Genomic DNA, 24839 nt, shown 5'->3' with positions numbered 1-24839 from the left:
CTCTAGAAGGGCTTTTGTTTCTTTAAGGTCAGAATTCTGCAAAGATGTTTTATCAAGCTGTCTTTCTCTAACTTCACTGCGAACACAATAAAAGAACCTCATCTTGGCCATTTTCAGGGTGAGATTTCCTTTAATTACCAATTAAGTAAGTACAAGTTTTGTATGTACATAAACCTGGCTGGGGTGTTAGTTGGAGGCTGGCTTTCTGATGTCCCTCATTTAGAAAAGATACTAAGCCAGCCTCTCACCCAATCACACAGTCCAGATCACTCAGTATCTCTTGACTGAGCGACTCACAGCGTCTTCCAACCAGGATGTACTTTTTCCTGTTATCTTTCAACTGGGCTCCCCCAGTATCTTTCAGATGGGGAGCCAGATACTGGTTATATATAACCGAATAAAACTCACAACCAATAATTGGGAGATCTGAGAACCAAGAGAGACTCACCCAAATTTGTTTGGACTCTGAGGCAGACAGGCAAAAGAAGCCTCTGCTGGTACCAAGACTCCGGCTCCTTGTAGAGGTCAGGTGAAGGAGAGAAGTCTGCCCTGAGTCCATTTGTGGTCACCAAAACTGTCAACTGAAAAAAAAATGCACAATCCAGAAGTTGAGAATTATGTTTTATTCAGCAGAGTTACTGAGAACTTAAGCCGGGATACAGACTCTCGTATAGCTCTGAGGGACTGTTCCACATGTAGTGGAACATCAAATGATTACTGCTAATTAAAGAAACACACATTTCAAGTTAAAGAATTTAGCACTTTTCTATGTATGGGAAGATGTAAGAGTCTGGGCTCATTGAAATTATTCCTTTGATTTGCACCATAAATATCTAGGGCCAGTATTCTCTTTTTTCAATCCTGAATTCCCTCAGGGTGCACTCTGAGGGGTGGCTACAGTGGCTGATGGCTTTATGACTACAACATCTTTTGTTTACTGAAATGGCAGTTGACATTCTTTGTCCACAAAACGAAAGGAAACAATGTCTAAAGAACTTCAAAAAATACATGGGAACACTCACTCACGAAATAGGGAATATCATTAAAGAAAAATTAACAACTGAAATGAGAAATTCACTAAGGGGTTCAAGAATAGAACTTTGAAGATAGGTCAATTGTGATTACTCAGTCTGAGGAATAGAAAGAAAAAAGAACAAAGAAAGATGAAGAGAGACTGAGAGACTTATGGGATGCCATCAAGCATATCATCATAGGCATAATGAGAGTCCCAGGATAGAGAGAGAAACGGGCAAAAGAATATTTGAAGAAGTAACAGCCGAAAACTTCCCAGATTTGATGGAAAATAGTAAGCTACTCTCCCAAGAAGCTTAACAAACACCAAGTAGGATATACTTAAAGAAATCTGTATCCAGACACATCATAATCAAACTGTTAAAAGTCAAAGACAAAGAAGAGAATCTTAAAAGCATCAAAAGAGAAGTGACTCTTCATATATAAGAGATCCTCAATAAAATTAATAGCTGATTTCTCATCAGAAACCATGTTAGCCAAATGGCAGTGGGATGACATGAAAAGTGCTGAAAGAAAAAGACTGTCAACCAATAATTCTATATCCAGCAAACTTATCCTTCAAAAATGATGGAGAGGAAGAAGTAAAACTCTATTTGTAAATGATATGAGCTTATATATAGAAAATCCTAAAGAATCCACTAAACTATTGGAACTAGTAAATTAGTTCACCAAGCTGGTAGGATATGTCAGAATACACTGATCAGCTGTATTCGATACACTTTTAATGAACATTCGAAATGTGGAATTAAGAAAATTCCATTTACAATAGCATCAAAAAGAATAAAATATTTAGGAATAAATTTAACAAAAGTAGCATAAAATTTATACTTTGAAAATACAAAGCATTGTTGAAAGAAATTAAACCTAAATAAATGGGAAGACATCCCATATTCATGGATCAGATCTTTTTAAAAAAAAATTTTATTATTTTATTTTTGGCTGCGTTAGGTCTTAGTTGCAGCACGCAGGATCTTTGTTGGGATTGTCACTGCAGCATGAGGGATCCTCTGCTGCGGTGCATGGGCTCCTTGTGGCACGTGGGCTTCTCTCTAGTTGTGGCGTATGGGCTCTCTAGTTGTGGCCTGTGTGCTCAGTAGTTGCAGCATGTGGGCTTAGTTGCCCCACGGCATGTGGGAACTTAGTTCTCTGACCAGGGATCAAACCCACATCCCCTGCATTGGAAGGTGGATTCTTAACCACTGGACCACCAGGGAAGTCCCTCACGGATCAGATCTTAATATTGTTAAGATGACAGTACTCCCTAAATTGGTGTACAAATTCAATGTAATCTTCATCAAAATTTCAATTAGTTTATTTGAAGAATATTGATAAGCTGATTGTAATATTCACATGGAAATTCAAGGGACCCAGAATAGCCAAAACAATCCTGAAAAACAAAAATGAAGTTAGAGAACTCAAAATTCCCAATTTCAAATCTTACTATAAAGCTATAGTAATAAAGACATTGTGGTACTGGTGTAAGGATAGACATACAGATCAATATAATAGAATTGAGAGCTCAGAAATAAACCCTCACATTTATATACAGATGATTTGCGACAAGGGTACCTAGACCATTTAATGGGGAAGGAATAGTCTTTTCAACAAATGATTCTGGGACAACTGGATATCCACGTGCAAAAGAATGAACTTGGACCCTACCTCATATATGTATACACACACACACACACAAATTACCTCGAAATGGTTCAAAGAACTAAAACTGTAAAACTCTCAGAGGAAAACATGAGCATAAATCTTCATGACCTTGGGTCAGGCAATGGTTTCTTAGATACGACACAACGCATAAGCAACGAAAGGAAAAATAGGTAAACTGGACTTCATCAAAGGTTAAAAACTTCTTCAAAAGACACCATTGAGAAAGTGAAAAGACAGCCCACAGAATGGGAGATAATATTTGTATCATATATCTGTAAGAAACTTTTATCTAGAATGTATAATGGACTCTTAACATGTCAATAATTAAAAAGACAACCCAGTTATTTAAGTGGGCAAAGGATCTGAATAGCTGTCACTCCAATATAATACAAAAATGGCCGACAAACACATGAAAGATGCTCAACATCATTAGTCATTAAGGAAATGTAAATCAAAACCACAGTGAGATACTATTTCATACCCACTAGGATGGCTCTAATTTTTTTTTTAAAAGAAGGTAACAAATGATGAAGATGTGGAGAAATTGAAACCCTCATAAGTTGCTGGTGGGAATGTAAAATGGTACAGCCACTATGGAAAACAGTTTGACAGTTCCTAAAAAAATTAACCATAAAATTACCATATGACCCAGCACTTCCACTCCTAGGTATATACCCAAAAGGATTGAAACCAAATATTCAAACAAATACTTGTACATGAATGTACATAGCAACAATATTCATAATGGCCAAAACATGGAAACAATCTAAATGTCCATCATGGTAGTTAGATGGTAGATAAAAAGGAATAAAGTACTGTAAAAAGGAATGAAGTACTAATACATGCTACAGTGTAGACGAACCTCAAAAATACCGTGCTGAGGGAAAGAAGGCAGATAAAAAACATATTGTGTGATTCCATGTATATGAAACATCCAAAATACATAAATCTGTAGAGTGAGAAAGCACATTAGTGGTTGCCAGGGTTTGGGGGAAGGGGAAAATGTTGAGTGACTGCTTAATGGGCTTGAGATTTCTTTTTAGGGTGTTGAAAAGTCTTGGAACTAGATAGAGGTGATGGTCGCACAATAAAGTGAATGTACTAAATGCCACTGAATTGTATACTTCAAAATGGTTAATTTTATGTCATGTGAATTTCACCTCAATTTAAAAAAATTTTTTTAAATATATACTAACCATGAAAAATTTATTGATAAATAGGACTTGGTCAAAACTGAAAATTTTCTATTCTATAAAAGACATCAATAAGAAGATTAAAAGGCAAGCCATGGAATGGGAGAAAATATTTGTATTACATACAGTTGATCCTTGAACCACAGGAGTTTGAATTGCGCACATCCACTGATATGCGGATATTTTTCAATAGTAAATACCACAGAACTATGTGGGTGGTTCATGGTTGGTTGAACCTGAGGATGTGGAGAAATAGCAGATACAGAGGGCTGACTATGAGTTATACATGGATTAACCTCAGTGTTGTTCAAGGGTCAACTGTATAACAAAGGATTTGTATCCAGAATACATAAAGAAATCTATTCAATATGAAAATTTTTTTAAATTTTGTAAAAGAAACAGACACTTCTCAAAAGATTTACAGTAGCACATAAAAATTTACATAGTATCGTTAGTCATGTGGCGGGAGAATGCAACTTAAACATCAGTGCGATCCCAGTTCACAAGACTGACAATACCTAATATTGGCAGAGATGTGAAGGAGCTGGAACTCTCATAAATTGTTAGTGGGATATAAACCACTTTGGAAATCAGTTTGTCAGTTTTATATACCTATCCTATGACTCAGCAATTTTACTCCTAGGTATTTAGCTAAGAGAAATGAAAACATGTTCATAATAAGACTTGTATAAGAATGTTGGTAGCCTATTTTATTCATAATAATCCAGAAACAGCCCTTGTGTCCATCAACAGGAGAATAGATAAGCAAAGTGTGGTGTATTCAAACAATGGAATATGACTTGGTAATGAAAAGAAACAAACCTGTCAGTGATGGGAGGGTGATGGACTGCAAAGAGGTATGAGGGAACTTTCTAGAATGTTCTCTATCTTGCTTGGAGTGTTGGGTACTCAGGGTATACATTTGTCAAAACTCATCTAACTATACACTTAAATTCTCAACAGAGTTGACTTCTTTTTACGTATATAAAGGGGCAGCAAACTTCATAGTTCAGGACTCCTCTGACCTAGGGGTTATGTGGGCTTTATGCAGGCTGCAAGACCCCAAACTTCAGGTGAGACAGCAGGGAAATCACATCCTCCCACTTGCATCTGTAAGTCAGAGGAAAAACAACATGGGACAGAATACAAATCGTCCTTAATCATCCATCTTAATCATTCTCTAACGTGGACCAGACACTGTGGTCCGGTGTAGCTCAGCTGTGAAGGCAGAATTGGACATAGTTCTAGTGGTATCCATGGGTTTGATTACTCTTGGTAGTATAATCAAACTTCCTAACAGCAGAAAGGATTTTTGCAGCTCTTGGCAGACTGGATTGGAGAAGGATGGCCAAGAATTATCAGCTGTTGTCTCCTGAAAGGGTAGACTTTGTTCATTAGAAAAAGAAGATCTGTATTAGCCCTTGTGGGGCTCTTGTGGGGAGGATAAGGGATGGTTGGTGCTATATTTTAGAGCAGGGCTCAGCAAACTGACCCACAGGCCAAATCCAGCCTTTGTTCTGTTTTTGTACATTCTATGAACCAAGAATGTTTTTGATATTTTTAGAGGGTTATAAACGACAAAGCAACAAACAAAGCCAGATAATATTCGACAGAGACCATACATGGTTTGCAAAGCCTAAAATATTTACTGTCTGGCTGTTTACAGAAAAAGTTGGCCCCTATTAATCACAATCCTGAGGGTAGGTAGGAGTACGATCACCTGGTTTTGGGTAGATTAGCAGGAAAAGGAAATCTAAATTATATTTCTGCCAGATGAAGTAGACTGGTGGTATTTTTCTCGCATGGACTGTAATTGTGCAAAAGGCAAAGCCTCTGATAAGTTCTTGGCCTGGGTTTTTCCAGTGTGTTTTCCTAAACCCCAGCCATAACAGAGAGGTTTAAATGCCCCATTGGCCCTGATGTCAGTCCCTCTACCAAGAATGCCCTCTGTCTTTCATCTGGTTTCTGTCTAAACCCACCTCCTCGATGGGGCAGAATCAGTCACTCCCTTCTCTGTGTTTCATAGCACTCAGTTCATACTACCAGGCTAACACGTAGACCTTTTTACGTGTCTGTCCCCCTCAGTGGACTATGAGCTCCTTGGGCAGATTTTAACATTTTTGCTGCCACTGGTCCTGGCACCCAGACATGTGCGGCTTAAATGTTTATTGAACTGAATCCAGCCACTGGTATCCCTTGATATACAGGAGCCTGGGTTGAATAGAGACCAGAGATAGCTATTTAGGATCAGACTGGGGTAACAAGCGGAGGCAAGTTCTCTAGAGCTGATGCATCTGAATTTCATTTTCAGCGAACTGAACAGAGGGATATAAGGAAAGCAAAGTTGAAAGAAAAGAAGGAGCAGAATCAGAATGAGGCTTTACTCCAGGCCATCGTGGTGAGTTCTCAAACTTTAGGTCCTTCTGGTCTTGTGAAATCCACTAATCCTGAAGCCTACTGGGAACCTTTCTGGGAATGCTTTACCTGAATGAGTTGTACATTTTCTTTCTGCTTTTGGTGAAGCAGTGTGACATGTCAGACCTTCTGAGTTCAGTCAGCTCTCTCACTTGTATGCATGTGTTGGTTTCAGGTAACATATCCTGAATTTAGTAGCTTTCGGTTAAGCATTATCTAATCTTCACAGTAGCCTTCTGGCGTAGGTCTTCTTGCTCCTGTTTTGTTTTTTTTTTTTTTTAATTTTTTTTATTTATTTATTTATGGCTGTCTTGGGTCTTCGTTTCTGTGCGAGGGCTTTCTCCATTTGTGGCAAGTGGGGGCCACTCTTCATCGCAGTGCGCAGGCCTCTCACTATCGCGGCCTCTCTTGTCGCGGAGCACAGGCTCCAGACGCGCAGGCTCAGTGACTGTGGCTCACGGGCCCAGCCGCTCCGTGGCATGTGGGATCTTCCCAGACCAGGGCTCGAACCGGTGTCCCCTGCACTGGCAGGCGGATTCTTAACCACTGCGCCACCAGGGAAGCCCCCTTGCTCCTGTTTTTGCTAGATGAGCACATAGTCTCAGGGAGATGAAGAAACCTCACACAGCTAATATGTGTCAGAGCCAGGTCCTTGCTCTCAGCCCCTGTGTTATACTGCATCCTGAGAAAGTGAATTTTTAGGATGTAGCTCTTCTAACTATAACAACAACACAAAATTCTATCTCCCCTTCCCTCTCTTTACTGCATTTTAAATGAATGTAGTCTGATCTTGCTTTCACAAGTCACTTTGAGCCTTGGCTACTCAGGGGAGGTAATACTGGCTATGAGATTGTGGCGTAGGTTCTTGGTTTCATTCTTTGCCGAGTTAAATTATGTGCCTATTTAAATTACTTGTTGACTTTGAGAACATCACAGTTCTAGGATGCACTCCACTAGTCCCTCCGCACAACAAGGAATCTGTTAACACATTAACAGATTAAACAGAAGGGAATACTCCAGAGGGATTTGGTCATTTTCTAAAATGTAGAATATTGGAATGCCCAGACATTTGCATACAGACCTTATTTTGGTTCTCTCCTTTAACTCTGCATCTCAGACTTCAGTGTACTTAAGAATTAATCTCAAGAGTAGTATACACAAAGTTGTATATACTACATTTTAGTGGTTTAAAGCAGGGGTCAGCAAGCTGCAGCCAGTGGCTTACAGCCCTGCCTGTTTGTGTATGTCTTACCAATGGCTGTTTTCACACTACAGTGGCAGGGTTGAGTAATATCAACAGAGACCATTTGGCCCGCAAAACCTAAAATATTTCTTATCCGACCCTTTAAGGGAAAGTTTGCCAACCCCTGATTTAGGAGATACCATCAAGGTAATTTTGATTACATGTCATTTTCCCCTTGTGTGCTAGCCTTAGGAGCCTCCACACAACATACATAAGAGGTGACTCTACTATTCAGACCTTTGATTTATCCTTATTTCTATGAGACAATCAAAATTAAGTCAATGTGTGCATTATTTTTATTATCCCATGTCCTAGCTAAATGGAAACGTTTGCCATGTTCGTACATGCCACTCTCTGCATCTTTTCTGTACCTTTGCACATGCTGTTCCTTGGCTGTTACTTGGGGTAGAATGCCCTTCCCACTCCCTCCGCCCCCCAGCTTTTCTGCTTTTCAAAGTCATTGTTCAAGGCTTAGCATCCCCCAGTCCCCTCCAGCCCCCAGGCTGAATTAATTATTCATGGTCTACAGTTCCACAGCTTTACTTCTTACCTTATGTTGTACTTATTACCATGTCTAGCTCATGTCTGTGACAGAGTCTAGCACGTGGTAGATGCCCAGTAAAGGTGAGTTAAACAAGTCTCAGGGATAATGAAGACGAATGATGTGCAGAGCTGGCTCTCAGGGAGCTCGCAGTGTTATGGTTTCCTTGTTTTAGTGAAATGAGTTTGCATCCTTCCACACATAAGGTGTGTGTTTTCTTTTTTTAACCCAGGCTAGGAACATCAGGCTAGTGTCTGAAGCTGCTGGAGAGGATGAAGACTCAGCCTCAGAAGGTCTCGGTGAGCTCATCCTGAGTGGGCTCACTTCTGAGAACCTCTGCGGAGCCAGGCTGAGTGTAGATGATGGGGGAAGACTGAGCTGGCCTGTGCTCTTTCTGTACCCAGAGTATGCCCAGTCGGACTTCATCTCTGCTTTTCACGAGGACTCCAGGTACTTCCTTCCCCGGGAGCCCTCTGCTGTGCTTGCATGCTCTTCCCCGCTGTCTCTGCAGGATGGACAGGTGGATTTTTGGTTGAGGAGGGAAGAGAATAGTTTTAGAGGGTTTTACACAGTCTGGTTGCTATAACCTCTCTATTCCATAGCTGATTTCTCCTTTTACTAAGTAGCTTTGCAGTGACAGACCACAGTACAGTGTTTGTCAAGCTCTGCTACTTGTCTCGTGAGAGATGAAATCATTGGAGGTAGTAACTGCATAGAACTGAAGGGTATATTTATTAGAAGACATATAACTAGCAATTTTAACATGTGATTTCATAGGGTTAATGCTTAGAATGTGGTTGAATATAAGAATGTTGTTAATCCTGAGTCAGTTTAAAGAGAATTACTATGTCATAATAGGACAAGTGATACACACATTTTGGGCACTGCTGTCAAAATGGATTAAGCCTGCATTTCATGATTTATACATTCTTGATATCTCTGTGAATTGGTGTCCAGGGCATGGGATGTAGGAAAACAGATTATGAGTTATTGATACCCAGAAAGTACATGTTATATCTCCTTAGGTTTATTGATCATCTAATGGTGATGTTTGGTGAAACGCCCTCTTGGGATTTAGAGCAAAAATACTGCCCTGATAATTTAGAGGTAAGAGAAGTTTTATTTTGTTCCTCTATGGGAATTGGGGTGGGGAGGAACAGGGGGTGCAGTGAGGTTTCACTGCCTTTTTAAAAAAAATTGTGGTAAAATATAAAAAACATAAAATTTACCATTTTAAGTGCACAGTTCAGTAGTGTTAAGTACATTCACGTTGTTGTACAACCATCACCACTATCTGTCTCCGTTTTCATCATCCTAAACTGAAACTCCATGCCCATTAATCAGTAACTCCCTATTTTCCCTTCTCCTCAGCCCATAGCATCCACCCTACTTTCTGTCTCTGAATTTATCTCTTATATAAGTGGAATCATACAATATTTGTCCTTTTGTATGTGGCTCATTTCACTTGGTGTAATGTCTTTTAAGATTCATCATGTGTAGCATGGGTCAGAATCTTATTCTTTTTTAAGGCTGAATAACATTCCATTGTTGCAACTTGAAAAAAAAAATCACAACTTTACAGAACAAAGAATTTGTCTTCTAACTATTTGAGAGTAAGATACCAACTGATGCCCCATCACTCCTGAATACTTAAGTGTCTATTTCCTGCAAAAAGGACATTTTCTTTCATGATTCCAATCAATCATCAAAATCAGGAAATTATCTTTGATACACTCTTGCCAGCTAATCCTCACACTCCATCAGTTTTCACAAATTTTCCCCCAGTAATGTTGTTGTTTTTTTTTGGCACACACTACCAATTAAAAAAAAATTTCTTTTAATTGAAGTATAGTTGATTTACAGTATTGTGTTAGTTTCAGGTGTACAGCAGTGATTCAATTATATTTTTTCAGATTCTTTTCCATTATAGGTTATTATAAGATATTGAATATAGTTCCCTGTGCTGTACAGTAAATCTTTGTTGCTTATCTATTTTATGTGTAGTAGTCTGTATCTGTTAATCCCACACTCCTAATTTATCCTCCCCACCCCCCACTTTGGTAACCATAAGATTGTTTTCTGTGTCTGTGAGTCTCTTTCTATTTTGTATGTAGATTTATTGGTATTATTTTTAGATTCCACACATAATGATATCATACAATATTTGTCTTTGTCTGACTTACTTCATTAAGTATAATATTCTCTAGGTCCATCCATGTTGCTGCAAAAGGCAATATTTTATTCTTTTTAATGGCTGAGTAATATTCCATTGTGTATATATACCGCATCTTCTTAAGCCAGTCATCTGTTAATGGGCACTTGGGTTGTTCCCATTCTTGGCTATTATAAATAGTGCTGCTGTGAACATTGGTGTGCATGTATCTTTTCGAGTTAGAGTTTTCTCTGAACATATGCCCAGGAGTGGGATTGTTGGATCATATAGTAACTCTATTTTTAGTTTTCTAAGGAACCTCCATACTGTTTTCCATAGTGGCTGCACCAATTTACATTCCCACCAACAGTGTAGAAGGGTTCCCTTTTCTCCACACCCTTTCCAGCATTTATTATTTGTAGACTTTTTAATGATGGCCATTCTGACTGATGTGTGGTGATACCTCATTGTGGTTTTTGATTTGCATTTCTTTAATACTTAACGATGTTGAGCATCTTTTCATGTCCCCGTTGGCCATCTGTACGTCTTCTTTGGAGAAATGTCTATTTGGGTCTTCTGCCTATTTTTGATTGGGTTTGATACTGAGTTGTATGAGCTGTTTGTATATTTTGGATATTAACCCTTTGTCAGTTGCATCATTTGCAAATATTTTCTCCTATTCTATAGGTTGTCTTTTCATTTTGTTGATGGTTCCCTTTGCTGTGCAAAAGCTTTTAAGTTTGATTAGGTCCCATTTGTTTATTTTTGGTTTTATATTTTGGCCTTGGGAGACTTAAGAAAATATTGCTACGATTTGTGTCAGAGAATGTTTTGCCTGTGTTCTCTTCTAGGAGTTTTTTGGTGTCATGTTTTATATTTAGATCTGAAAACCATTTTGGGTTTATTTTTGTATATGATGTGAGGGACTGTTCTAATTTCATTGATTTACATGTAACTGTCCAGCTTTCCTCAACACTATTTGCTGAAGAAACTGTCTTCTCCATTGTATATTCTTGCATCCTTTGTCGTAGATTAATTGACTGTAGGTGTGTGGGTTTATTTCTGGGCTCTCTATTCTGTTCCATTAAGCTCTATGTCTGTTTTTGTGCCAGTACAGTGCTGTTTTTTGTTTTGTTTTATTTTTGGCTGCGTTGGGTCTTCATTGCTGCACACAGGCTTTCTCTAGTTGTGTTGAGCGGGGGCTACTCTTCCTTGCGGTGCGTGGGCTTCTCATTGCAGTGGCTTCTCTTGTTGCGGAGCATGGGCTCTAGGTGCACAGTCTTCAGTAGTTGTGGCATGCGGGCTCAGTAGTTGTGGCTCACAGGCTCTAGAGCTCAGGCTCAGTAGTTGTGGTGCACGGGCTTAGTTGCTCCGCGGCATGTGGGATCTTCCCGGACCAGGGCTCGAACCCGTGTCTCCTGCATTGGCAGGCAGATTCTTAACCACTGTGCTGCCAGGGAAGTCCCTGGTTCTTGCTTTTTTTAATCCAATCTGCCACTCTATGTCTCTTGATTAGAGCATTTAGTCCATTGACATTTAAAGTAATTAATGCTAGGTATGTACTTATTACCATTTTAAACCTTGTTTTCCAGTTGTTTTTGTAGTTCTTTGTTCGTTTCTTCTTTTTGTCTTTCCTTTTGTGGTTTGATGATTTTGTTGTAGTATGCTTGAGTTCCTTTATTTTTTTATTTTTGTGAATCTGTTTTATGTTTTTGATTTTTGGTTACCATGGAATTCAAGTATGTTGACCCATAGCTGTATCTACATCTACTTGCCTTTTTTTTTTTTTTTTTTTGCAACGCTGCATGGCTTGCATGATTTAGTTCCCCAACCAGGGATTGAACCCAGGTCCCAGCAGTGAAAGCTCCAAGTCCTAACCACTGGACCTCCAGGGAATTCCCAGTATCTACTTGCTTTAAACTGATGGTCATACAAGTTCAAACACATTGTAAAAAAAATCTACATTTTTATACTCCCCCCACACACACATTTTCTGATTTTTATGTCCTATTTTTTGTACATCTTCATGCTTATCCTTTTGCTATTAATTGTAGTTATAATTGCTTTTACAAAATTTTTTGATTATTTTTTAATCTGTGTACTGGCTTATTCAAGGATCTTCAACCCTTTTATGTATTTACCTTTTCTGTTGTGATCTTTCCTTTCCAGTAGATTCTTGCTTCTTTCCTATCACAGTTAGAGAAGACCCTTCCATACTGAAGACCCTTAGTATTGCTGAATTCTTTTAGTTTTTGCTTGTCTGAGAAATTCTTTATCCTTCCTTCTATTATACATGATAATCTTGCTGGGTAGGGCATCCTAGGTTGCAGATATTTCCCTTTTGGAACTTCGAATATATCATGCCACTCCCTCTGGACTGCAGCATTTTTGTAGACAAATCAGCTGATAGCCTTATGGGGGTTCTCTTTTAACTGACTCTTTGTTTTTCTCTTTCTGACTTTGGATCTTCTCTTCAACTTTTGCCATTTTAATTATGATATGTTTTGTTGTGGATCTGTTAGGGTTCATCTTGTTTGGGACTCTCTGTGCTTCCTGTACCTGGATATCTGTTTTCTTCTTTAGGTTTGGGAAGTTTTCAGCCATAATTTCTTCAAATACATTTTTGATCCTCTTTTCTCTCTCTCCTCCTTCTGGAACTCCTATTATGTGTAGGTTGGCACACTTTATATTAGCCCATAGATCTCATATGTTGCTTTCATTTTTTTTTTTTTCTTGTTTGTCTTTCTCTCTGCTGTTCTGATTGGGTGGTTTCCATTATTCTATTTTCCAGATCACTTATTTGTTCTTCTGTGACATTTAGTCTGCTCTCCATTACTTCTAGATCGGTTTTTATCTCAGCAATTGAATTGTCTAATTTTGATTGGTTCATCTTTATAGTTTTTAGTTCCTTTTTACAGTGATCTGCATTTCTATCGATAATCTTTCTTAATTCCTTTAGCATTTTTATTCTTTTTTGAACTTGGGGTCTTATAGACTGGTGAGGTCTGTTTCATTATTTGTTCTTTCAGGGGATTTCTCCTGTTCTTTTAATTGGAGTAGTTCCTCTGGTTTTTCATTTTACTTAACTTTCACTGTTGCTATGTATTTAGGGAAACAGTTATCTATTGTGGTCTTAAAAGGGCATTTTTATGTAGGAGTGTCCCTGTGTAGACTGTGTGTCCAATATTTTTGGTGTGAGGGCTGGTTTTGGTATGGATGCCTGCCATGTCTTTCATCAGAGTGTGCTGGCTGTTATTCCCTTGATAGGGAGTGTGATTGGTGTTGCAGTGTCCAGAGCCTGCGTTGGATGTGAGGCTGGGCCTCCTCTTTGCTCCATGGCCTATCAGGGGCGGGGTCTGCTCCTCCGTTGTTGGAGTAGAAGCCATGAGGGTCAGGTTCAATCAGGCTTTGTTGCCCTTGAGTGTGTGCCCTGCCCCAAAGGAGGTGGTTGCTGAAGCAGGTGAGGCCCGTGTACTCACGGAGCACTTGTGCACTACCTGTGTAAGCATCCATGATTCACTCAGAAGCAGCCCAAGGTCACGTCCCTTTCTCCATTTTGTTCATCCCAGATCTAGTGCAAGGCTGTGGTGTGGAGTAGGCTAGAGTGGGGGTCAGGGCATTGTGGTTGCAGGAACTGAGATGGCCGTGCTGCCACCTGGGACCTGGGGTTGCCTCTGTGGCAGAGCTCTCCCAGCACCTGGCCACTCCAGATCTGACACTAAGGTGCAGTGTGGAGTGGGCAGAGCTAGGGTGCTCCCACCGGGAAACCATCACTGCATACTCCCACCCAGGGCCTGCCTGACTGCCCAAGATTCAGCGCCTAGCCACTGTGTGTTCTTGTGGCACTGCCCGGCGTGTGCACTGACAGTGTCTGCCGCAGCTAGACTTGCTACTGCTGTTCGGGTGCTGACACTGGGTTTTGCAGCTACCCCCAAATCACATCTCAGGCCCTCCAGGCTGTCTCTGTGTAGCTAGATTGAGTCATTTCCCAGGATCTGCCTGCCTGAGATTCAGTGCTTAGCCGCTGTGTGTTCTTGTGGTGCCGCTTGGTGCGTGCACTGACAGTGTCTGCTCAGTTTGGCCCGCCACTCTGGTGCGTACACTGACAGTGGTCTCCATGGTTGTGCTCAGATCACACCCCAAGCACCCTGGTCTGTCTCTGCGCAGCTAGACCGAATCTTTGCCGTGATCTCACACCAGGCTGTGGTGTGGAGTGAGTGTGGCTGAGGCACTGGCCCCTTTGGATTGGGAAGTGCAGCAAGGTGGCAGCCTCCAGTGCAGGTCTCTCTCCACCCTGATTGTTAGTGAGCCAGCACACGCGCACTCCTCTCGAGTAGAGTCTAGGCTTCTCCAGCCCCTCTCTGTGTCAGCGGATTTCCCAGCAGTCAAGGGGGTTCCCCAGGTTGAGGATCCATCCATGTGGACCTTCTCTTCCTTACAGAGCACTCCCAGGGGTGCCAGTCCCAACCTGATGCTTTTTTCTTCTCTGTCCTATCTAATCACATGGAGATCTTTCTTGCAGCTTTGGTTGTACAGGAGATCTTCTGCCAGTTTCCAGTTAGTTTTCTGTGAGAATTGTTCCACATGTAATTGTAGTTTTGATGTTTGTAGGGGGGAGGTGAGCTCCACGTCCTCCTATTCCACCATCTTGATCCCCCTCCGCCTATCCCCAGCAGTGTTCTTTATAGCAAAAGGAATGCCACATTGTACTGTATCTAGTGCTCATGTCCCTTTAGTCTCCTTCAGCCTATGGAAGACTTTCTCAGTCTTCTGGCAACTTTCTTGATCTTACCACTTTTGAAGATTACAAACCAGTTATTTTGTGGAAAGTCCATCAGTGTGTTTCTTTATGACCATGACCTGGATTATGTATATTTGACTGGAATATCACAGAAGCAATGATGTATTCTTATTGCATCCCATCAGGTGCACATAATTTCAAATGTCCCATTACTGAGGATGTTCACCTTAGTCCCCTGATTGAGGTAGGGGTTTGCCAAGCTTCTCTGCTGTAAAGTTACCCTTTTCCCCTTTGTAATTAGTATTTTATAGGGAGGTACTTTGAAATGATACAAATATCTTACTCATCAAACCATCAACATAATCATTATATAAATGGATTTATGGTTTCTTACTTTATTCATTGAGTTATAATCTATTACTGTGGTTATGTTGTGCTCAGATTGTCTCAGATTTGGTCAGTGGGAATGCCTTCAAATTTGCTTCTGTGTCCTTTTGACTTGTCTCCATTTTTAGAGCAGTTCTTGCTTTCTGTCACAAGATGTTCAAGGCTCAAATTGTGCTTTCCTTGCCTTAGCTGTAGAATCAGCCATTTTTCCCAAGGAGGCCCTGGCTCTTTTTGGTGGAAAATGATATTTAGAAGTCAAGTAGTGGGTATATTCATAAGTACAGGGGTGAGGCGCGGAGAATGCTTACTGCTCCAGTGCTGTGTGTGTGTGTGTGTGTGTGTGTGTGTGTGTGTGTGTGTGTGTGTATGAGCTCTCACTGGGGTCTCCAGTTCTTATCCAACACCATCTCTTTCTATATATATATTTTTTTAAGTTTTTTAATTTATTGATTGATTGATTGCTTGACTGCTATGTTGGGTCTTCGTTTCTGTGCTAGGGCTTTCTCTAGTTGCAGCAAGCGGGGGCCACTCTTCATCGCGGTGCGCGGGCCTTTCACTATCGCGGCCCCTCCCGTTGCGGGGCACAGGCTACAGACGCGCAGGCTCAGTAATTGTGGCTCACGGGCCCAGTTGCTCCGCGGCATGTGGGATCTTCCCAGACCAGGGCGCGAACCTGTGTCCCCTGCATTAGCAGGCAGATTCTCAACCACTGTGCCACCAGGGAAGCCCCTCTTTCTATATTTTTAACAGTAGCTTCTATTATTCTTAATATATTTATTTGTTTGATCAATCCCCCTGTATCTAATCCCCCTTCTGTCACCACCAGTGTCCCCTCTCCCTCGGGGAACCTTCCTCACCTCAATTGGATTCCTGACTGCCCCCCATCAGGCTGCTGCCCCAGCACAGTGCCCTCCTCATCCTGCATGCACTCTGTCACCCCACGCTGCTTAACCACCCTGCATGAATCTCTTCCTCATCCTGCGTGGGTCCTCACTCCCCTCAGCAGGCCACCCCCTGCCATGAGTGGCTGCCCTTCTCACCCTGCTTAGCTGGCCAGTCCACAACGAGGATGCCTGTCTCCACTGGCCGGTCTGATACCCCTCACCCCCCAGCATCCCTCCTATGCAGATGTCTTCCTCAACCTACTTGGGCTTTGACACCTGCACAGGGCTGTCCCCTGTGTGGACATCTCTCTTCCCCTGCTCTGGGCCACTAGTGCTTTCTTTTCCCACACCTAATGGCTGTTGGACTGAATTGTTAGGGAAGGGAAGGCTCATAAGCCTGGGCTTTCAGTCTTGGCTCCTCTGTTTACTAGCTGGGTTTAGTCGGTAAGTTATTTCCTCTCTGTGAGCCTTGGTTCTGTCTTTGGAAAATGGAGCCAGTAATACCTTTCTTAGTGTCGTGGGAGAGGACTGAGTGCTTTATACTCCACGACTCTATAAGGGAGGCATTCAGCTAATAACAGTTGCATGTCTTTAATGTTTCCCCAGACTTGGCCTCAACATGCCTAGTGCTGCTGAAGCCCTTTATTTGTATCTGACTCCTGCTCCTCTGTTCATCCTGCAGGTCTACTTTGAGGATGACGACAGGTCAGAACTATACCGGGTGCCTCCCAAGAGCACCCTGCTGGAGGTGCTGCAGCACCCCAGGTGAGTCACCTTCATGGGGCTGAGTAGACCAAGAAGGATGCTCAGGCACCATCCCAGGGATACGGCCAGGTTCTCGTTCCACCACTGAGTGTTTGCCTTGTACTCCCCTCCATTCTGCCCTGGATACAAAACTGTGTGAGACAGCGACCACAGAGACTGTCCTGGGCCATCGGCCAAACAGGTTGCAGTGTGATGACTCAGCCCATTGCACTGCAGCATGACGTCCTCAGGGAGAGGTCAGTGGGCCTGCTTGAGAAAGAAGAAGCTGCCTGGCTTTTGTACCAAAAACAGCTGGGATGGCCTTCCTGTTCCTAATTGTGCCTGTGTCCCCTGATATTGTCATATGGAAAGAGCATTGGCTCTTGACATCAGACACCATCATTTAGTGGCTCTTTGGCTCTGAGCACATACTGCCTCCCTGGGGCTGTTTCCTCATCTCTAAAATAGGGATAATAACTGTTGCCTACATATTTCTCAGGTATTTGAGAGAGTAGGAGTCACAGAGCTCTGATGAACTAAGGGGCAGTCTTGCTGTGAGAGGGCACCTTTGTTAGTCGCAGTGGCAGCCACTTGGATTTGGCAGTTGTCTCTTTCTTCAGCTTCGGGGTGTTCCTGGACTATAAGGGAATGCCCTCAGTAGCTTTGTAAGGTGACTCTTGGGCTACTTTTCCCTAAGCTTTGAGCGAAGCAAATGTCTTGCATCTACGCTAAAAGGGCTAGGGCAACGAGGGTGGTTGGGCGTGGTAGGAAATGAGGCTGGAGGACCAGGTTAGGGCCGTGTGCAACAGCCTTGAATGCCCTAAGGCACATGAACTCTATCCTGATGGTGGTGTGTGGAGCCCCAGGGGGTGTTCAGGTAAAATTTACCAAGTAATGTACAAAGCTTGTGTACTCTTCAGTGGTGAAGCCTGAAGTAGAGGGTGGATTGGAGAGAAGTGTAGGAGGCACGTTGGGATGGGAGTTGGTGATGTGCTGACTGACTTGGTGTGGGTGTCCAGCTGGTCTTGATGCTTCTGCTTCGGCCTGGCAGGCAGGAGGTGAAGGTTTCTTCAGATATGATCCATGACTTCTCTTGGCAGCACTTTTTTCTGGCCCTAAGTCTGCCTTCTAGTTTATAGATAAATTTTTAGCTGTTCATTTTCTCAGTTGTTAGCAGATTACCCAGAATTCTTTAAAGGCCCAAGGTCTACTCTACCCCGTCTTCCAGAAAATGGGGGAGAAATCTAAACAGAAAGCAGACTGATTTGTGGAGGAAAACCAGTTTCATGCTTCTCAGAAAGTGTAAATGCACTGGAAATGATTATTTTTTAAATGACTAACATAGGCAGGAGGCTTCGCACAGGTGACTGGCAACTTCAGACCCTGAACTGGGTGCTGGGCCAAGCTACAGGCTCCTCTGTCCGTACCCAAGACCGTGGGGTGCTGCTAACACCCCTGGACCCGGGAGGCCAAGACCTTGCCTAGCCTGCCCACTCCATTGCTTCATGCCCAACAGGTGCAAACGCTCTAGTGACCCGCACCTCCTGGCTTTTGCTCCCCCATGCCCCACCTCTACCCCTTTTTCAGTTAACGCAAGCTGAGACATGGCAGCTTCCCGGAAGCCTTTCCTGATTCCCCTTTCCCATAGAGGGAATCACGTCCCTTGGGCTAATACCGTACCTCACAGATGCTTCTATAGTTGTGCCTTGCTGTCATTATTTATCTCCCTCCCCCCAGAGAGGGATGGTGATTTTGGGTTGTTGTTTAATGAGTGTTTTCAGCAAGGGGCCTGGCTTACCCTGGGCACTCACTGTTGAATGAAGGAATGAAAGCGTGTGCTTGTTTTATTTCACGTTTAGCCATAGATATACATGATGCTATAGGACGGGCCCAAAGGTTCTTGCTAGGTTCTAAGGGAGAGAGGGTCATGCTAATTTGCAGACTTATAAACAACCAAACAAATAAATATGCTGAACTTGCACTTTAATGTTGACTCATATCTAAAGGTTCACCTTGACTTGTTGGGAAGGTCCATGGATGATTAAGATTGCAATTCAGTTAACCCCTCTCTTTTATTGTGTTCACTGCAGGTACTTTGTAAAAGCCCTGACACCAGCATTTTTGGTCTGTGTAGGATCCTCTGCTTTTTGCAGGAATTATCTCCGGGGGAGAAAGGTGCGCCAGGTAAAGTGACCGGGCCATGCTGTGAGAGCCAGGCCCCTTGGACCTCCTCCCCGCTCCTCCTCCTCAGCCTGGGGTCTAGCACACTTGAATCAGCAGGACCTACTCCTAGAATCCAGCACTTTATTTCTGTCACCCTGGGGACAGGCCTTCCCTGCATCGTGGTTGGGGAGGAGCTGCCGACTTCCTGAACTGCAGCCTCTCTGGTCAGAGTGCTGAGCTCCAGCTGGTCTTCACTCACCTCTCTTGGTACAAAACTCCATGCCTTGGTCATGACATCCTTGGATTCACTGTGAGCTGTGTTAACCACCAGCCTCCATCTCTGACCTGAGGAACTCACTGGTCTGCGGATGCTGACTCACAATCCAGTGACGTGGTTCTGAACCTGTGTGGAGTCAGAGGCCTTAGAGAAGCTACGGCTCACACTGCAGACATACACAAACCGCACGTGTAATTGTAAGGTATCAGAGCTGAGAGACTCGGGCCTCCCGTGACTTCACGAGCACAGACGGCTGCTCTGTGGGGATGCTGTAGATCCCTTGGGGTGAGATGGGGCCAGGAAAGCCAGGTCCTGTTTCTGCATCTATAAAGACCTACAAACTGGGGTCCTCCAGAACCCCTAAAATGTTTGTCACTTTTCCTAATCTTTGCAGTATGGAGAACTGTGACATACTTGGACAGTATGTCACAGTTTTCACATTTCAGAATTTTATGCCTTTTAAACTGGAAATCTTTTTGTATATTGAGTCACTGTCAATACGTTGTATTTTTGTCTGCAGCTATTTGCTTCCTCCTTTCTAGAGGATTTTATATACCCTTACCTTGCGTTGCCCACCCCGTCCCCCAGGGAAGAGTGTACTTCCCTGCTCGTGATGCAAAGGGATGTGAGTGGACATGTCCAGACCGAGCTTACAGAGCATCATGTGGTAGGCTTTTGCTCTTTTCCCTCTGCCGTGGGAACATATTTCCCAGAGAGGGGCTGTTCCTTTAGCCTGGGTGTCAGATGCTAAGACACATGGAGCAGAGCGGAAGCAGCTGGCCTGCAGCCATTGACTGTAACATGAATGAGAAATAAATGTTTGTTGTAGTAATAAGCACTGAGATTTGGGGGTTGTTTGTTACTATATAGCAAAGCTAACTAATACATCATTAAACTGAAACCAGCTGCTCTACTTAAGATCGACTAATTTGGGGTTTTGTGCTGTGCCTGCCTTCGTCTTTGAAGGGCATTTTGCTGTGCAATATTTACAAAGGACCAGGCAGCTTTCTTCCAGGTGCGGGTCCCTGCCTGTGGCTTGTGGCCAGAGAGCCGAAGTCCAGCCTCCATCCTAAGCCTGGCTTAGGCCACACTGAGGCCGTCCTCTCTCACTTTCCAGCTGGACTCCATGCTTTGTGTAAGAGGCTAACATTCAGCTGGCAGCAACCCCAGCAGGCATTGCAGGGCTCCCTGCAGGAGCCGCCACACTCTCATGGGGCAGAGCAGGTTCCAGGGTGCCGCCTTACTCACCTGTGACACAGACGGGTTACCGTGCCCCCTTCTGGACACTGAGGCTGGGGTGAGATGCCAGATGAGAGCAAATTGTACGGTCAGAAGTATACGCACCTTGAGAACAATCTGTATGTGACCATCATCCCCGTCACCCAGCCCCTTCACAAGACTCCTGGCAGTCAAGTCCTCAGTCATTTCTGCTCCACCTTCTCTTCAGTCCCTGCCCCCGCTCCAGCTGGGGTGGGACACAGGCAGAAAGGGGAGAGAAGGGACTTAGGATGGCGGGCTGTGAGACCAGAGGTAGGGTCCCAGTGCTGCTGACTTGCTGTGACTGTGAATGAGGGACGGCCACGTGGAGAACGGTCCCTGTTCCCCCCTCACAGGCATGTCTGAGGCCCTGCTGTGCAGATACTGTGTGCAAAGTGCTCAGTGCAGTGCCTGGCGCATAATTACTAATAACCAACTCTTAACTCAGTGAACTATACGCAGGGGCACATCCATGCACACCCGTAGCACTTAGACCAGTGATTCTCAACCAGAGGCAGCTTTGCATCCTGGGGGGACATTTGCCAGTATCTAGAGACATTTTTGGTTGTCACAACTTGGTGGAATGCTAGTGGGTGGAGGCCAGGGACGCTGCTAAACATCCTACAGTGCACAGGGCAGCCCTCACAGCAAAGATAGCTGGCCCAGATTGTCACTAGTGCTGAATTAGAGAAAGGCTGCACTAAACCTTCCAGAAGGGAAGCTCTCAGTGGGCAGGGGCCAGGTGAGGGGCTGGTCTGACTGCCCAGGCCTGACACACAGTGGGAACTCAGTGAGTGTGTGCCGATGAGTGGATGGAAGAATGAAGGAACTAATGAATGAAAAAAAATTAGCCAGAGTCCTGTACCAAGGCCCCACTTGCATACACACAGCACTAGTAAAGGCATTCCCAAGCTCACACCCAGTGTAGCCACCTTACACCTCTTCCAGGAAGGCTCCTGGCCTCCCAGTCCATGGCTCTGCCTCCTCTGACTTCTGCCATCCTCTAAGGGTCGCCAGGCGAGTGAAACCGGTTCGGACTTAGGAGTGACCTACAGAAGTTAGGATGAGAACCTGGCTGGGGTGAGGAGCAGGGGGCCCCGTGAGCCCCACCTGCCTGGCATGTGTGCCCACACCCCCTTCCAGAGCACAAGGCCTCACCCAGCCTTGCCCCACTGCAGTGGCTATGATGGTGGGCAGCGCAGCCCAGCTGAGCACAGCCAGGAGTGTGGGGGAAGGGCCCTAGGCACTCCCCTTCCTCAGGGGCAGAGCCTGCGGGGTTGGGGACAGGTGGCCCTCATGTGAAGCGGATGTGTGCAGTGGGACCTGTGGGCCTGGCCTTCACCTGATGCCTCCCCGGCCGCCTGCCCATGCCTGGGATTCCAGCAGAGCCTAATCAGAGCTCCCCACAAGTTCTTCTTAACCCCTCGCCACCTCATTTTACAGATGAGGAAACTTAGGCCCAGAGGAGGGACAGGGAACCAGCATCCTTGGCTTCCCCGACTTGAGGCAGAGCCTTTCCCACCAACCCAGGGCCCCTCCTTCCCACAAGACTAGAGTGTGGCCCTTCCCAGGGCCAGGGGTCAGGGATGGAGGTGAGACCCCCCCACACACACCCTGTCTGGTTACCTCTGTGGATTTAGGGTGGTAGCTGGAGAACTGGGTGGAGGAACAAAGCCCTCTTATGCCAACCCCTGATGAAACACACTGCTGGCAGTTGCACAAGGGCAGGCAGAGAGATGATGGCCATCAACACGGAGTGCAAGCAGTGTGCAAACCATGTACCTGAATTCCCTCATCCTAACAGCCATGCTCTCAGGTCTGTGATCCCAATTTTATGAATAAGGAGATGGGGGCATGCAGTCTCACCAGTGAGTGTCAGAGCCAGGATCTGAACCCCAGCATCTCACTCCAGCGCCCACCTGCCTCCTTTCCCATGTTCCTTTCATTCCATTTGCTTTACAGACGTTTAATGGGCACCAACCAAGGGCAGGGCATCAGATAGCCTCTGCCTTCAGGGTCATGCTGTTGAGTGGGTGTCATAAACCTAACCCTGGGCTGAGAACTGCTCCCGTGAAGAGAAATGCAGCCACGACAAGCAAGTCTGTCCATGCCCCTGCTCCCTGTTCCCCCATCAACACTCTTGGTGTGGCATTCAAGGCCCTTCAGGGTCTGGCCCTTTACCTCTGCAGCTCCCTCTGTCTCCAGCCTCCTTAGCCCAGCCATCCTGGCCTCGGTTCAGCTATAGGGCAGGAGGGTGCACTGGCTAGAGTATCAGCTCTGGAACCACGCTGCCTGCCTTCTAATTCCAGCCCCATGACCCACTAGCTGAGTGGCCTCGGGCACCGGTCCTCAGTTTCCTCATCTGCAAAATGAGGATAACAGCATCTACCTCATGCAGATGCTGTGAGAATTATATGAATTAATCTACGTGTAGCACATGGAACACAGCTTGCCTCATACCAAGTGTTTGTTTAATCTATGGAACTTAACTTTTTATTCTCCAATCTTGCCATGCTCTTAGCTTTGGACTTTTGCACATTGTTTCCTCTGTCTGGAAGACTCTTTCTTCCACTTCTTCCCCTCCCTCCATTCCCACTGTTCTCCCCTTTACTATTTAACACCTAGTCTTCCATTAGGCCCAGGTGCCTCTTCCAGCAAGCCCTCCCGGCTTCTTATCACATCCCATGATACCTGCACCATCCCTACACTTACACTACACAGTAATTGTCTGATTACTGGATGGTTGCTCCCACTTCTCTGGAAACTGAGTCAAGGACCCTGAACTGTGCATCATGTACTCCCAGGACCTAGCACAGCACCTGCTCAGTACACAGCAGGTGCACAACAAATAATTACTGACTGATGACACAGGCAGGAGTGATGAATTCTGCACAGATGCAGTGCGGGGAGCCACCACACACGACAGATGTGGGCCGTTCAGTTGAAGAAGGGATTAGTGGGGTTGGGAGAGGTGGGAGGGTCTTCAAGCAAAGGCAAGGAACCTTGAAAGGGCATATTCCAGGGGTAGCGTGCGGGCTGGCTGGGCTTGGTAGTAACGGCTGCCATCTATTGGGCACTTAGGATATTCCAGACAGCGTCCTAGAGTGCTTCATGTGGATGGGCTCAATCCTTGCAACACCTCTGGGAGGCCAGGAGCTCAGCAACATTTTACTGAGAAGAAAAGTGGCACAGAGGATAAGCAGCTTACAGAGCCAGCTAGTGAAGAGTGGGCCAGAACTTGAATTCAGGACTCCCCTAAGCCCCTCAGGAGATACTAACAGTGGCAAGACTCGGCCTCTGCCTCCAGGAGTTGGCAACAAACCCAGAGGCCCTTGCCTGCTCACTCCAAGGTCATGGTAAAGTCTTGGCGCTCACTGTGACCTGCAATGTCCCCGACGTGTCTACCTGGGTCGAAGAATCCAGCCTGCAGAAACCCCTGCCAGCACCCAACATCCTGCCCATGGCACTTTCATCAGACCACGCGCTTTCTGGGTGAGTTGGGCAACAAGTTCTATCCTTGTACATGGGGTGTCCTCACCGGTAAGTGCCTCCACCTCACTCTCCCGGCCCTACACGGTTTTAACCACAAGCTTATGAGCAGCCTTGAGAGCTGCTGGCTTAATAGGAGTGGACACCATCCCCGCACGGAGGAGGGGCCTGAACGTGGGAGCCTAAAGTTGCCACCCCACTGTGGTGGCCCACATGCACTGCCCACCCACCTACTGAGCGCAGAGGACTTAACTGACCTTCCATAAGGGCACCTGCCACTTCCCAAGCACCTGCTGTGAGCAGGCACTGCTGTCCCCGTTCTACCGATGAGGAAGCACAGGGGTATGAGAAGTATCTTGCACAAGGTCACATACCTACTAAATGGCCCAGGCAGTCTGACACCAGAGTCTCTAGTCTGGGTCACTATGATGTAAGTCATTATTTTAAATTAAGTGAAGTACGTTGACTTTTTTCCCCAAAGTTCACAGTAACATCATAAAAATCTTTATTTTCCCATTTTCCACATTATAGAAAACTTTAAAAAATCCTCTTCCTAACCCTAAAACAAAGCCGTGTGTGCCCTTGATGCGTAACAATTCTAAAATGCATTCTGGCGTCTCGGTGTAGAAATGGACAGTGGGAACTCTGTGAAGAGGCCTGGC

At 44.6% G+C, this 24839-nt stretch overlaps 1 protein-coding gene across 3 annotated transcripts in view; it reads left to right on the top strand.

Moving 5' to 3' along the window:
• TTC4 (tetratricopeptide repeat domain 4) overlaps positions 1-20266 on the top strand; it is a 37588-nt gene extending 17322 nt beyond the window's left edge. The window contains exons 6-10 of one of the 3 annotated variants that reach the window (XM_082358545.1): positions 6196-6282; positions 8316-8533; positions 9109-9190; positions 16930-17012; positions 19082-20266. In XM_082358545.1, the coding sequence (XP_082214671.1) occupies positions 6196-6282; positions 8316-8533; positions 9109-9190; positions 16930-17012; positions 19082-19184 (573 nt within the window). In that variant the 3' untranslated portion in view covers positions 19185-20266. The remainder of the gene's footprint in view (positions 1-6195; positions 6283-8315; positions 8534-9108; positions 9191-16929; positions 17013-19081) is intronic. The other 2 variants (XM_082358546.1, XM_082358547.1) reach the window with 2 other exon arrangements.
• The last annotated feature ends 4573 nt before the right edge of the window (positions 20267-24839 follow it).

This window comes from Balaenoptera borealis, assembly GCF_965194805.1.
Source record: "Balaenoptera borealis genome assembly, chromosome: 1".
Taxonomy (NCBI): Eukaryota; Metazoa; Chordata; class Mammalia; order Artiodactyla; family Balaenopteridae; genus Balaenoptera; species Balaenoptera borealis.
This window is presented reverse-complemented; position numbering and strand designations above follow the sequence as displayed.